At 52.6% G+C, this 15,377-nt stretch overlaps 4 protein-coding genes across 4 annotated transcripts; 2 read left to right on the top strand and 2 right to left on the bottom strand.

Annotated features, from left to right (window-relative positions):
- Positions 1–263: 263 nt before the first annotated feature.
- Positions 264–1,836, bottom strand: CKM354_000038100 (uncharacterized protein; the record flags this gene model as incomplete). The annotated part of the gene is made up of 2 exons (XM_044795467.1): positions 264–1,634; positions 1,726–1,836. The coding sequence occupies 2 exons, from the start codon at positions 1,834–1,836 to the stop codon at positions 264–266; spliced, it is 1,482 nt and encodes a 493-aa protein (XP_044651402.1).
- Positions 1,837–2,280: 444 nt separating this feature from the next.
- CKM354_000038000 (uncharacterized protein) lies at positions 2,281–4,329 on the bottom strand (the record flags this gene model as incomplete). Its single annotated transcript, XM_044795466.1, has 1 exon — positions 2,281–4,329. One exon carries the CDS (start codon positions 4,327–4,329, stop codon positions 2,281–2,283), a length of 2,049 nt encoding a protein of 682 aa, XP_044651401.1.
- A 1,806-nt stretch (positions 4,330–6,135) lies between these two features.
- Positions 6,136–9,557, top strand: CKM354_000037900 (double-stranded DNA-dependent ATPase; the record flags this gene model as incomplete). The annotated part of the gene is made up of 4 exons (XM_044795465.1): positions 6,136–6,219; positions 6,278–7,077; positions 7,606–7,759; positions 7,809–9,557. 4 exons carry the CDS (start codon positions 6,136–6,138, stop codon positions 9,555–9,557), a joined length of 2,787 nt encoding a protein of 928 aa, XP_044651400.1.
- Positions 9,558–10,772: 1,215 nt separating this feature from the next.
- On the top strand, positions 10,773–14,328 carry CKM354_000037800 (uncharacterized protein; the record flags this gene model as incomplete). The annotated part of the gene is made up of 3 exons (XM_044795464.1): positions 10,773–13,561; positions 13,613–14,005; positions 14,070–14,328. 3 exons carry the CDS (start codon positions 10,773–10,775, stop codon positions 14,326–14,328), a joined length of 3,441 nt encoding a protein of 1,146 aa, XP_044651399.1.
- Positions 14,329–15,377: the final 1,049 nt, after the last annotated feature.

Raw genomic sequence — 15,377 nt, 5'->3', positions numbered from 1 at the left:
TCACATGACAGAGCATTCGTTGACTTGGACGTGGAAGTCGGCATGTGGAGGAGAAGACGAGAGTTTGGAAGAATATCAGAGATTCAGAGTTTCTCGAGAGACTTGGCCGAGATCGTGCCGACACGGACGAGTATACCGATTTCGTCTTCAAGATGCAGAAATGTCAAAGGCATGCACATACCGAGATGTGCTTCATGATTCATCGTACTACGCACGAAAAGGTGGTACCAAAGGTTCAGCCACAGCCCATCAAGATCTGTTCACTAATCAAGCTCCATCTTTTGTTGTTGAGCTGCTCCATGTTGGAACTCGGTCCAATCCACTTTCTTGCCTTCGCCTGAGACTTTGGCATGTCGTTCCAACACCTCATTCAGTCCTTGTCGCTGGATGCAGTTCTCAAATGCGAAGCTCTTCGCGACCTCGTCCAGCTCCTCAAGGCTCAGATCTTTGAAGAGCTCTGCGAATTCGTCGCTCAGACATCCGCTCATCCAAAGCTGATTGACCAGCCTTGTGATTTGACGTTCCGTATTCCATGGTGTAGGATACATCTCCTTACTCTGCGGGATGTGCTTGTCGATGAAATCGACCAGCGGGAATATGACATCCTCGACTTCTTTCGAAGGCCGACGACCCCACGCGTCGACTTGCAATTGACGTTTCTTCTCCAGAAATCCAGCGATACGCTTCATATAAAGCGACTCCGGATCCAAGTGGACCATGCCCTGGAGTCCAATATCTTTGAACAGCCAGATCGACCAATGAATCTGGTACTTGTCGTAGATCTCCAGCTGTTTGCTCAACAAGTTCGTCCGGGCAGCATTGATCGCCTCATGATCTTCATCCAGCTTTGAATCTGCATAGACGGGACCAAATTCACCATTCCAGACGGGAGAACCATGTTGTCTCATAAACTCGGCCTTTCTGAGGAACTGACTCTCCAGTTGATGATCTTGCTCTTGCGCCCCAGTATACGTCCTGCCTTTGGGGAAGCCCATCATACTATAATCATGCAAACCATACACAGTGTTGGGTAACACATGTTCGAAACACTTCCATTCCATCGCAAATGTATTGCCATCCAACCACAGTATATGCTCCGAATCAATCTTCCTCACTTCCTTTTCAATCCTGTCGTAGAAAGTCGGCAACCGCCAATGTTCGGGATCACAAGGCTCATTGATCAAATTGTATCCCGCGACCCACGGATTGTCCTTGTAGCGCTTAGCGATCTCGCTCCAGAGCCAAATGACACGGTCTTGGAAGTCTTTGTGTTCCCAGAAGGCAGCCCAGTTCGTCACGTTGTCGGAATGCCAATCGCAGTTCTGCCCTCCTGGCAGAGCATGCAAATCCAAGATTGTGTAGATTCCCTCCTTTGCACACAGCTCCACGACTCTGTCCAAGTGCTTGAACCCACCCTCTTTTAGGACCCTCGGATTCATGTCGTCCTCGAAGTGGTGGTAGTTGAAAGGTAGTCGGAGACAGTTCAGTCCTTTCGAAGCGAAGAACTTCGCATCGGCTTCCTGAAAGAAGTATGTGAGGAACCTATCGAAGAAATGCTCGTATTTCTCTTTTCCGAGGACTTTAAGCATGGATTTACGATGTTGAGATTCATGGCCTGGGTAACCGGTAATGAACTAGCGAACTTCGGATCAGCCCATATTCCTCGGAACCGATTGCTTGAGACCTTTTTTTCTGTGATGAAGTGGTCGATAACATGGGACGTACATTCTCCATATTCATCCACCCACCCAATGCTGCGCCTCTGAGCACCACGGGTTTCCCATCATTGCTTCCTACCACTTGATCGCCTTGGACTTTCAAAGTCCCAGTAGACATCTTTGTTATCGTGTGAGCACCAAATCCTAGCCCGATGCGTTCTCAAAGCAGTCAGTAGCCGTATAGAAGGATCAATTGGTTTCAGGCGAAGAAGGTTGCAAATAGTAGAGATCAAGTAAGTACTTATCCTTCGTTCGGCAGCGATACTGGCTATAGCTGTAGGCTTCACATGATGCGAATGATCAAACTGCCGCGAAACAGCCTGTTCAACTGCAGTGCTGCAAAGATGAAAGGTGGAGAACTTCTGTCTTGTAGTGGATTCCCCAAGCTCTTGGATGTGGGAAAGATGGGGTGCGACTTCAGGCTAAAGTGGTGCTCCAGTGTGGCGGATGATCTATCTACCACTCACGGGTCCGAACGAACCAGCTCTTCTTACTGCAGTATCGGACTGTGCGATGACAGTGTGTATGAATTGTCGCAGGCCTGCATGAATCTTGATATAGTTCAGTCATCGACATCCTCTTCGAGCGCTGCTTCTTCTTCTTCATCAATGGAGAGGCTCTCTTCTCCGCTTCCTTCGATATCATTGTCCTCTTCAATGCGAGCGCTTGTCTCATGCACCCCCGAAGCACTGGCCTGGCGTGGTTGTAATCGCTCGCGGATCTTATCTTCGAGGATGTGCCTGCGTTTGCGACGAGCTCGGCCTTCAACGCCCATGGCGTGAAAGTCTTCGGGGCAAGGTAGTCCTTCCTCTGATTCCCATTCTGCCTGTGCTCCGACTGAATTGCGCCATTCTGTATGCATCGTATCGATACTCGCTCCAGCTGATACAATAGTTGGCACAGCTTTCACGGTATTCGTTTGTGCGAGGCTCTCTGGCGCCGCCAAGCGAAGCGAGTCCCAGAGGCGTCTCTGTTCACTTGCCGAATGCTGTAAGTCTACTGCCTCTGCATGCTCATCCTGAAGTTGAGCATGAGTATCAGGGCTGAGGGCACGTTTACGCTTCCTCGAGGACCTGAATAGTGCCGAATTCTGCTTCAGATCTTGGTACCCTTCTTCCTCCGAGTCGCCGGACTGATCATGGTCGTCTGTGAAAGCGTCGCTGTTGGCCATGAAATCGTCGATATCCTCCTCGAACATTTCCTCTTCGCTGACTTCGCTGTCAGGCTCTACCCTTTCGCTCTCATCACCAAGCTCAGCCTCCACCTCATCGTAGGTTAAGGCGTGCCCCGCTTTAGTACCAGGGCGGCCGTCATTATACTTCTTCGAGTCACTGTAGACTGTCACACGAGACCGACGCGGAATAGAAGCCCAATATTGCCGCCATTTCGGCCGCAGTCCAAGAATCTCAATTGCTGTGCGAACGTCGGTCTCCCTGACTGCAGGCAAAGGTGTCCATTCGGTCCGCGTTGAGTCGTGGGCTCTCAGTCGCGTCATGGCTTGGAAGATGCTGACTTGCACTAGTCGACGTGTCAAGCTAATCGTAATGGCTTGCAAATCGTCAACAGCCCTCCTGAAAATGGCTGGTTCGCCGACCACGTCTGTTACCAGGTTAACATGGTGCCAGCTGAGATCTTCCTGCTCACCGTTGTTCATGAAGAGATTTCTGGATAGTTGGAGAAAAGCAGCTTGCCGCAGCAAAAAGGCTTGGTCTGAGCTTATCGAGTCGACGGCATCAGTGGTAGATACATCATTGTCAGTCTTCGCAGCGTCTGCGATTGCCTGCTCATAATTCTGTTCCTCCTGGTCGGCCGCTTCTGCATTGACCAACCAGTTGTCGTTGTACTTTTCGTGCTCTGCAGTCTGTTCGTGCTTCTCGACGCGGGATGAAAGGGCATCGGCAGCATTCTCCAGTGCTGCTTCACAGTCAATTGGAATCTCTGCCGCGGCTGGGATGTCACTCAAGATGGCAGTCTTTCGTGGATCAGCTCTGTGCTGCACCGCAAGGCCCTCTCGAAGCAACGAAATGTAGACTTGTATTTCAAACTGGCTTTTCGTATGTACGGAACGAGCCAAGCGAGAGAGATCACCAGAGCCGTGACGTTCAAGAGCTCGAAACAGTGCGGCCTTCTCACGCGCAGACCAAAAAGAAGCTTCGATCTGACTGCCAGTCAGAGCAAACTCAGAATTTGTCTCACGGCCACGTGCATCTGCGATCATATCATTGAGCAGATCGCGGTACTCTGTGGTAAGCGAGCCGCCTACTTCTGATCGCGAGGATTGCGATTGCCAGTCCGAGTCTCCGCTGCTTCGCCTACTGCTGGCCTGTCTTGAACGAGGTTGCTTCTGGCGGGGCTGCCATGGGCGGGGTTGCCTCTCGCGGGACTGCCCTGTGCAGGCCTCGACCACGGTGTCTGGTTCTTGGATGAGCCCGCGTGACGAGGCGCCCGATCGTTCTTGTGGGTCGACATTCTGTCGAGTCCCGCGTTCAGCTTGGTTGTCTCTGCTGCTTTGCGCGTAGGCAGGAGTGCCTTGTCTTTCGCTGCTTGAGTCTGCGGAGTGCGAGTCACGCTCGCTGTCGATATACTCGTCTTCTGATGTGTCGGCCGCCATCGCGGAGATGTCGCCACCGCCGTCTCGGCTCACATGGCGAGGACGATGTGCTGTGAGAAAGTTGTGCAACAGTCGGGCCCGACTTCTGTGATCCGACGCTGCCAAGACGGCGAAAGTCGTGGCGGATGGAGTCCAATCCAATCTCACTCCTCACGTCATGTTGTTGGTCTCTGCGACATCGACATGAACACGAACATCAACACGAAATGCACTGTCAACTACAGGCGAACGCGAACATGGCAAGATTCCGCCATCACAGTGCGTCTGCACATGGCAGTTGCTCTCAAGCGATGCGGCCAATCGCAACAGCATCCGCGAGCATGAGCACCTGCCATTGTTTGCCTGGCTGCTCCTCGTAACTTTCAGAGTACAGCGTACCCCACGAACATCGAACATCAGTCCACAATCGAAACTGCCGCTCTATGCTTTCTCGACGCTGAAGCGAAGACGGCATGGGTGGGCGCATTCCCAGCAATCGCGTGAACTGCACGTGGAAGCCGCCAAATCAACTGCCTCACTCTGCGTCATCACAATAGGTGCCGCACAATCGCAACAGCCAACACAAGAAAGTTACGATAGCACTCTAGGGCTACACAGGGCAGAACATCGCTTCATGCTACCATACAGCCACTCTCGTGGGGAAAAGCCCCAAATCCGGAACGTAGGTCTTCTGATTTTCCTTTTCAGGTGATCCGCCGAGAGTTATGCTTTGACAAGACGCTGGCATTTTTACACAGCCTTGAGCCGGCCCAACTTTCGGCGCAATTGCTTTCGCTACTCCGCGCTCGAATCCATTGTACGGAGATCGACAGATGGGCGCCAGGTCGAGCGCGTCCTGATGTTGCTCGAAGAGCGATACGCCTGTGTCGAAGCCGAGCATCAGGAGTCATAGCTCGACACATTCTCAGCGCCCTTCCGCGGAAATCAGTGCGCCACACTGCCAACTACCACGCCGCTTCCGATAACTGAACCCTCAGCTTCGTGGACTGTACCCAATCAATTTCCTCTTGCGGTTCAAATGTCAAAAGTTTAAATTCATGCTGTTGCCACAGACCGATCCATGCGTCACTTCTTCATCCCTGGACTGTTTGTTCATCGGCCGTGGTAGACTTGCATCTACGCGAGCAAGATCGAGCATTCACTGCATGTCGCCTTGTCGGAATTAAGCTTCCGCCGAAGCTTGACCACCGTCAAAAAGCGCATCTATCTGGGAACCCTTGCCCACAGCAGGAACAGGTTCTTGTATGTTGTGGAGCTCACTAAGTATCAGACGACCAATGGTCAGTGAGGAACAATCTCATTCACCGAAGTGGTCCAGATGGACCAAGTAGAAGACGAAGAACGAGGTTAGTGCGGAGTGCCACAGCCTCAATAAAATCATTCGTAGGTATCAAAGTGAACGACAACGGCTCCGCTATGGTAAGATAACAAATCCACCTCGGCTGCGGTGGAGAGGTGTTGCTGCAGTGGTGTTATACTTCCTGGCATTAGGCAAATATCGACCCCGAACAGTGACCGGCCACGAAGAGCCAGTAAAAAATTGCGAAGGCGCAGCCGAACAGCATGCGCTCATTGTGCAATCACCTGGCTTGGGCCGGCAGTACAAGCAGTACGTAACGAATATTCCAGCCTCTGCTCATGGGGCTAGCATGGCTACCATACATGCTTGGCGATAGTTGGTTCGACGAGTGCACTGAGCACTCCATGGTATAAAGGAAGCAATCCGTCCTGCTGTTGAACGAACCTTCGAACTCACAAGACCATCGGCCGCTCCGAAACACCCCAATTACTGTCTGCTGTTCCACAATGCATCTCAAGCAGGTTGTCTCAGTTGGGCTCAGTGTGCTGCTGGCCCAGGCGATGGCCTTGCCTCAGCCTTATCTTCAGAATGTATGTACACACATCGACATGGACGATCATGATGCAGTTCACTTACGATAATGCTCAGGGTATCCACTTGAGCACTCGTGACGACACAGTTGCTGCACAACCCGCGCAAGACCAGGCCCAGAATCAACAAGCTGAAGCAAACGTCCAAGCTGTTCAAGCGCAGCAGGCAGATTCGAATAAGCAAGTCGATGAAACGCAGGCCACTGCTCAGAACGCTCAAGCTGATGCAGCAAAGGCTGCCGCCCCTGCTGCAGATGCAACCCAGAATCAACCGCAACAGAATGACGCAGCACAGCTTGACATCGGTGGCCTCGTCGGCTCATTCTTGGGAGGATCGGGAGGTGGAGGCGCAGGTGGTGGCGGAACTGGAATCTCCATCCCTTTCCTTGGATCATCGTCGGGCATGGGGTCCGGCACGACACCAGCATCATCATCATCACAGACATTCTTCGACGGCCTTACGGGCTTGGTAAATGCAGCAGGCAAGCTCAAATCTGATGATAAGAAACCAGACGACTCCTACACAAAAGCGCTCGAGGACTGGCAGAAAGCGTTGCAAGACAAGTCAGACGCAAACAAGGATGCCTACACGAAATGGTTAGAAGACTATCAGAAGCAGTGGAAAGACTATTACGACAAGCTGTATGGCAAGAAGGACGACGACAAGAATCCCTGGAAAGATTATGAGGATGCTCTCAAGGCCTGGAAGAAAGCATATGAGGGCGGCGGCGACGACGATGATGGCGGCAGCATCGATGGCAACACTTTGAAGTTCAAGATTAAAGATCTCGAGTTTTGGTGCTATTGGTATGTACCGTATCCGGGCAATGCTCAGCTGAGCTGCAACTACTATTACACGTAGTGTGAAGGAATCTGCAGACGGCCTCTGGTGTTGTACGGCATGGAGATGACGGGATTTCACTTTTGCATTGCATCGTCGTATCGGACGGCACAATGGGCACTGTCGTTTGCATTGGGATACACACAGAACATTCGCTTACAGTGGGGTGTATACAGCACAATCGTTAGAGTATATATGGTGATGAACATAATGATTGACGACATGAGTTGCGAAATTGAGTTGCTCTGGAAGATCACGTTGAAGTTCGTAAATTGCTTCGCGAAGGTGACAAAAGTCGCGTCTGGTGACAGCCTCGCACTTGCCTCTGCTGCAGCTTCTGTCACTTCGTCTCCGTCCAACACATTCCTTGTCCTGTCATTGCAACCTTCGTTTTAGGGTGCGCCTTCCATCGTCTGGCTGATGAGTATCGCGCGGTGTGCAGTTCGAGAGATACATGTAGGGCTACTGAAACCGACACCTCCATTCTCACGACACCTCCTTCTCCAGTTCTCGCCAACACCTCCTCGTCCAACAACATGGGCTAGGCATTTCGCCTCATCATCGCGAAGATGGCAGGTGCAGCCACAGAAAGTGCAACTCCGGCCATACCAACAGGAGAGCATTCAGTCTGTCCTGGAGTACATCGCCAGAGGTGAGAAACGGCTGGCAATTTCGCTGGCCACTGGTAGTGGCAAGACGGTAGGCAATATTGAGAGCACTCAAACTCCACCACTGACCAATTGTTCAGGTCATCTTCAGTCACTTGATAGCCCAAGTCCCACCTCCCACGACCAATGCGACCCAAACTCTCATCCTTGCTCACAGGCGGGAGCTTGTCAAGCAAGCAGCGCGCCACTGCCAGAACCTGTACCCGGACAAGACAGTCGAGATCGAAATGGCGAATAGACACGCCTCCGGTGTTGCAGATATCACTGTCGCCTCGATTCAAAGTCTGACACGAGGTGCAAGGTTGTCGAATTACGACCCAGATCGGTTCAAACTCGTATTGGTTGACGAGGCTCATCACATCGTGGCGTCCGGATATATGGATGTTCTTCGACATTTTCGCCTCGTGGACGCTGTCGAATATGGACCTGCTTGTCTTGTGGGAGTATCGGCGACGCTCTCACGACACGATGGAATGCGACTTGGCGCAGTTATTGATCACATCGTCTACCATAAAGATTATCTGGATATGATCGAGGATCAGTGGCTGTCGAATTTGCTCTTCACGACTGTCCAGTCTGAAGCCAAGCTCGGTAATGTGAAGACGCAATCACACGGCGACTTTCACACTGGATCTCTTTCCAAGGCTGTTAATAACGATGTTACCAATTCGATCACAGTCCGGGCATGGATGACAAAGGCGAGAGATCGAAAGTCTACTTTGGTCTTCTGCGTAGACCTCGCGCATGTAGCAGCCTTGACGGCAACGTTTCGTGCACACGGTGTAGACGCTCGTTTCGTCACAAGCGACACGCCTATCAAAGTTCGGGACGAGCGGCTGGAAGCGTTCAAGAAAGGCGAATTTCCTGTACTCTTGAACTGCGGCATCTACACTGAAGGAACCGATATCCAGAACATCGACTGCATCGTCCTCGCGCGACCGACTCAGTCCCGTAATCTGCTCATGCAGATGATTGGACGAGGCCTGAGGTTACATCCGGACAAGGAGAATTGTCATGTGATTGACATGGTAGCCTCATTGGAGACGGGCATCGTATCTTCGCCAACCTTATTCGGGTTGGATTCGGATGCACTACTGAACGAAGCTCAGGGCAAGGATCTCAAAGCTGCCAAAGAGCGTCGGCAAAAGGAACGGGAACGTGAAGACCAAGCAGCTGTGGCGACTGCCAATAATCAGTTGGTCGAGCTACAGGGCAATGTCACGTTTACGGATTATGACAATGTCAATGATTTGATTGACGACACTGCGGGGGAACGACACGTCCGACAGCTCTCGAGAAATGCTTGGGTGCAGATCAGTGACGAGAAGTATATTCTTTCGAACCAGGACGGAGGCTTCATCAGGATCCAACGAGGAGAGGGAGATTCAGATGCGGAGCACTTCGTCGTGACACATACCCGGAAAGTCGCAGGATCCGAAGGCACCGGTAGCAAGATCCTCGCTCGGCCAAGAAATATCGCAAAAGCCTCGACATTTGAAGATGCGGTTCGTGCGGCCGACACATTTGTCAGCAAGATTTTCCCGTTCGAGTTCATTGCGCATTCTGCTCGATGGAGGAGAGCGCCGGCATCGAATGGACAGATCGATTTCTTGAATAAATACCGCTCGAAGGACGAAAAGTTGGAATATGGTTCAATCACGAAAGGGAGGGCTGGAGACCGGATTACTAAGTTGAGGCATGGTGCAAAGGGAAGCTTTAATCGACATGTTGCGCGGAAGAGGAGTGCGGTGAAGGTGCAGAAGAAGAAGGCAGCGTGGAAGGAGAGGCTGGAGAAAAGTCAAGTCAGAGTCGGGAAGGTGGTAAACTGATGAACGTATGCGTAATATACGATGTAATCATGTGCACACCGGGTATGTTGCGTGTCTTGCACGTACAGTGCGTTCAGTGAGCTTTCTGGTCGGCCATGGGAACGAATTGAAGGACGCGGCGGCAATTTCTGGCTGAAGCACAGTGTTGCACAAGGCGATTCTGCCAATGCCAGACACGTTGTACAAAGACCCGCCAAGTAAAGTTTTGATGGTCGCAAGCTGTGCAAGCCTTTTGGACATTTCCTTGATTTTTTCGAGCGTTTTCTGCACGACATGCATCCTGGAACCCATTGGCGCGGCGAGTGACTCCGGTGAACGTTCGCATGAGCCGCGGACGATCCTCTAATTGCTCGCAAAAAGCTGCACCACTTTTCTGGAGACTCGACAACCACAGCTTGGCCGGGTGCTAGCGTCATTTGCGTGAGTTGGTGAGACCGATGCGCCGCAAAACGTGCATCGACGGTGGCTGAACGGCTGCCATACATAGATGGCTTTGGCTTTCGGCGTGCAGTGCGGCTCATAGCTCCTACAGCTGGCCTGGGGATAGCTCCTGTACCTTTCCCTTAAGAGCTGACGCGTTGCAGCTTGGCGCACAGGTCGCGCGCGTGAACGATCAACAGAACGTTCGAAGCCCATTGGCGTCAGTGACCCCGGTGTAGGGGTGGAGTGGCGGAGCGCGGTGTGGGAGGAGGAGGGAGGAGAAGCGGAGGTTTCGCGAGCGAGCCGTGGATCGGTCGGCGATCTGAGCATAAGTTTTTAATGAAATTAGCTCTCCGCGTGCACTTACCGTGCATTTGGGCCAGCACCAGCAGCAGAAGCTCCCGCGGTGCACAATTTGTGAGAGCTTCTGCGCAACGCCATATGTGACAGCGTCGTGCAACATCGGTCTCATGATAAGACATCCAGACAGCATCGGTTCTTGCCATCACGACCAGCATTTTCATGTCGCCATCGACGCCGTTGCGGAGCCGAAGGTGATTCGGACTGGCAACTATCGAATGCACGGTGGATCTGTGACGGACTTGCGGCGCTACCTTCCCTCTCTTAGCGAGAACGCCTCCCCTGCCTCTCGCGATTCCTCCTCGCGATAGAGTCCACCACGCCGCACCCCAACACCACCACCACACCTCGTCTGTCGTTACAGAGCCCTCTTGCCGGATCACGGGACCCCGTGTGCACGAATGCGACGCTGACCTGCAGCCGGCGGAGCTTTCAATGAGGAGGCGCTCGAGCGAGGGAAGCGAAGATGAGGCTCGCGACAGGCCGCACGTCAGCACCGGCAGCAGCAAGAAGGGCAGGGCGGAGGTGATGGCTCGGGAATCAGCACAGCCCGTCCGCGCGACGACGCGGCACATGTCTGCGCAACAACAGCAACAGCAACGAAAAGCAGCCACCAAAGAAGCCAGTGTGCTGCTCTCAGAAAAGGCGCCATGGCCGCGGACAACGCCCATACCGAACCCGCCGCTCGAACCCGGCACTCTTGACGAGCCCGTCCCTTCCAAATCACGCGCCGAATACGTTGCCGACCATTTACGAAAACATGCAGAAAGACGACGGAGCCCATGGAGATGTTCCTTCCTCACGCTGGCGATGAGCATCGGTGCCATCGTCATCCTGTTGACCGTGGTCCACTCGTTCCTGAACCGACAGCAGGACCCGAAAGGATGCGCCATGTCTTACATGCGGCCGCGCTTCGACCGATTCCCCGACTTCGACACAGAACACACGCGCTTCGCGAGCAAATACTCATTATACCTCTATCGCGAAGGGGGCGTGGATGAGGATATCAGGGTCAAAGGGATACCGGTCTTGTTCATCCCTGGCAACGCTGGAAGTTACAAGCAAGTGCGACCCATCGCTGCAGAAGCAGCAGTGTATTTTCACGATGTATTACGGCAGGATGGAGACGCGCAGGGAGAGGGCAAGCGGCCGCTGGACTTCTTCACGGTCGACTTCAACGAGGAGCTCATTGCATTTCATGGCCAAACTCTGCTCGACCAGGCCGAGTATCTGAACGAGGCCATCGCATACATTCTGGCACTGTATCATAATCCACAGCGATCCGCTCGCGAACCGGGGCTGCCAGACCCCAAATCTGTGATCATGCTCGGCCATTCCATGGGAGGTGTGGTCGCCAGGACGATGCTTCGAATGCCGAATTACCAGGAGAACACGATCAACACCATATTGACACTATCAGCGCCCCATGCGCGACCCCCGATCTCATTTGATGCCGCGATGGTGTCTACATACAACGACATCAACACGTACTGGAGGAGATCTTTCTCCGGATCGGCCGCAAAGAATCCACTGGACGATGTGACTTTGGTTTCCGTAGCAGGAGGTGGCCTCGATACCATGATTCCGTCAGAATACACAAGTTTGACATCACTTGTGCCCGATACACACGGTTTCACAGTCTTTACGTCGAGCATCCCTGATGTCTGGACGGGCATGGATCATCTGGCCATCATGTGGTGTGACCAATTTCGCAAAGCGTTAGTCAAGGCAATCTATGATGTGATCGATGTGCGCCGACCTTCACAGACAAGACCACGCCCAGAGCGGATACGCGCGTTCCGGAAAAGACTGCTCACCGGCATGGAACCAGTCGTCGAAAAGGGTCTTCTGGAGCAGGAGCCTACGACATACTTGACACTTGAACACAGCTCGACAGGTATTATGTCGCACGGTGAGCGACTAGTGTTGCGATCGCTTGGTGATACAGGGACCACGAAAGCGCATGTGATGCCTATCCCGGCACAGCCATTCGTGGAAGGCAGCAAGTTCACGCTCCTCACGGATCAGAAACTGGATTCGGAAGAAGATGACGGGACAATGTCGGTCCTCCTCTGCAGCGTCTTTCCTCCACCAGCAGGGTTCTCAGTGCTCTCGTACGCCATCAATTTGGACCCCTCGAACAGTGCTGGAGGATCTACGAGGCTTGCCTGCAAGAACGCGGTTTCTGATGTCTCGTTACTACCCGCATCGAACAAGGATTCCGTCAACGCATTCGATGGTACTCATCCGTTCTCCTACTTGCAGTATGAACTGTCAAGCATTGCTGATTACCAGTTCATCGCCGTGGTTGAGAAGGCGAAAGAGCGCATGCCTGGATGGGTCATCGCTGAGTTCAGCAATGCTGCAGAGTCTTCGATCAAGGTCAGCAAAGGCCACCACCAGCTCCTACTCAGCGGCGCCACGGTTCGACTGCCTGCAAACAGGCCGATGATGACGGAGCTCAAGATTCCCGAAGTTCACTCAACGCTATTCGCATATTCGCTCGAGGTGGATAGGAAGCCATGCCGGAAGCACGAAGAAAGCTTCGCTCCTCTCATGCGACAGTACATCGCTGAGCCATATGAGTCCAAGTATTTCGTCAATACCAAGGGCGGCAACATCAACGTGCACGGTCTATCCCCGTATATGCCTCCGCGTTTGAGTGCTGGACCAGTGACCGAAGGATTGTCGCTGCAATTCTGGACGGATCCTATGTGCAACTCGACTGTCGACATTTCGTTCAAAGTGGATGTACTGGGCAGTGCCGGCAAGCTTGTCATGAGGTATCGGACTGTCTTTGCGGCGTTCCCTATTCTGGTCGTTGCGCTTGTACTACGCAAGCAATTCAAAGTGTACGACACAACGGGAGTGTTCATCAGCTTCACACAGAGTATGGATCAGTGCATCCGCACTTCTCTGCCGGCAATCTTCATTGCTTTGACGTTCTTCGCCATTGCGGTCTCCAAGTCCAGCCATAACCTATGGACGCGACACTGGCTGAGCAAGTCGACCGGTACATCTGAACAGGCGATCGACTTCACAGTCAACGACCTGATGCTCGGCACTTCGGATCCCTTTTTCTGGTTTTTGGTTCCACTGTTTGCGATCATCTGCGTGGGAATCTGCATTGTCATGAACTATGTCGTCCTTGTCCTGACACACACGATTGCTCTGGGTGTTGCGAAGGTTCTGAGATGGGCGCAGGGGCCTCCAGAGGAATCACGGTATGTGCATCTTGCACAGGTAGAAGCGACTGATACTGACTTCGTGCGTAGCAGAGCACAACTACCCAACACTGGACTGCTCAATCGCCGCAACCTTACGATCGCAGTTTTATTACTGCTAGTGGTCACGATCATACCCTACCAGTTCGCATACGCCGTCCTCTGCCTGGTTCAAGCAGTAACCTGCATTCGAGCAATCAAGACCGCACAGGAATCTCAAACTCCGCAGAGCTATCACTTCTACAACTACGCACACTCCGTCCTGTTACTCATGCTTTGGATCTTACCAATCAATGCCCCCGTACTGGTCGTTTGGATCCACAACCTCACGGTACATTGGTTGACGCCCTTTTCGACTCATCATAATCTTCTCTCCGTGCTCGGATACATCTTGCTGGTCGAGACGATGAGCACGAACAACATGATACCGCGCGTGACGAGCCGGTAAGTGGATTGTTTATTTTGAGTATATGCTGCGTACGTTTTATCTGACACTGGCATGCCACAGAGTACGCTACTTCACCAATACCTTAATGTTTGCATTAGCACTCTACGCCGCGGTATATGGCGTCACCTACGCCTACCGGATGCATTACCTCGTCAATGCGCTCTGTTGCTGGCTTTTCGTCATCCATCTATCGAATTCCGGCTCGCTGGCGAGTTTGGCGAGGCACTTGTCCGGCAGTAGCAGCAATGTCACGCCATCCACTGCGCCTCCGACATCAGGATCAACAGTACCGCCCGTTCGCGGCAAGAAACGACCGTGATCGTTATTCTGCAGTAGTTTGCGATCATTTTACATTTTACGACGATGAACAAAAATTATACCCAGGGCTTTGTTTTTATTACCAGACGTACGGTTTTGCGGAGGAAGTTCGCGAGGGACGAAGAGAGGGAATCAGAAGGGCGTCTTCTGTCTGACTGGAGTGTGACTTTTGATTGGGAGAGGACACCAAAATGGGAGCCATTCGAGGAGACAGAAGCATATTTGAGTCGATCATGATGAGCACGAGGAAGCAGCAACAATTACAAAAACCACAAAGATCGCCGCCACCACAACACCTACCTGTCATCATCAACCGCATTGGGGAGCATATTCTTGGGCCCGTTGGGAGCGTTCATGTGTTTGTGTAGCGGTTTTTTCCTTTTCCACCTCGCGGACTTTGCGGGGTCTTTCGAATGTATATACGACAACAAGGCTAGAGACAGAGAGTGCGGAGAGTGCCTGGCGATGAAGCAAGGCTTCGACAGAGAGCGAGAGTATATATAATGAGTAATATGTCCTTGAAATCTCACTTGAAAGAATACATGTATCTTTTGTCCTGAGGCATGCGCGGAGGAGAAAGCTTCGGCCGAGCGTGCCGAAGAGAAGGCGTTCATCTCACAGTGAACTCCGATGCAGCATCGTCCGGGGTTGCTTGGCTGGAGCCTTCCATCTGCAAGGCGCGCTCTCTTCTCGTCTACTCTCTGCATCCTTCCCGGGTCTGTAAGGCGCGCAACCGCATGATGCCATCCATCCTTTTGCAAGGCGCGAAAAGACCAAGATAACTCGACTGCAGGGCGCGCGTGTCTTTCTCCGCACGTCGCGTCGCATTCGCGAAATCCGAAGTTACGACTGGCTGCAGATGTCGAAATCGAGTCACCGCAAGCCACATTCTGCTTAGTGGGCCATACAGCTCACTACGGTTCCTGCCGCTACCACTTCAATGGATGGTTCATCTTGCTCGCTTGCGTCGTGATCAGGTCAGCATACCGTGTTTGTAGGCGGCAAGATGGACGTGAAAACCGCTTTTGCACGCGTTTTTGGCGGCGTGCT

The sequence above is a fragment of the Cercospora kikuchii genome, assembly GCF_019650295.1.
Source record: "Cercospora kikuchii DNA, contig_00001, whole genome shotgun sequence".
NCBI classification, from domain to species: domain Eukaryota; kingdom Fungi; phylum Ascomycota; class Dothideomycetes; order Mycosphaerellales; family Mycosphaerellaceae; genus Cercospora; species Cercospora kikuchii.
This window is presented reverse-complemented; position numbering and strand designations above follow the sequence as displayed.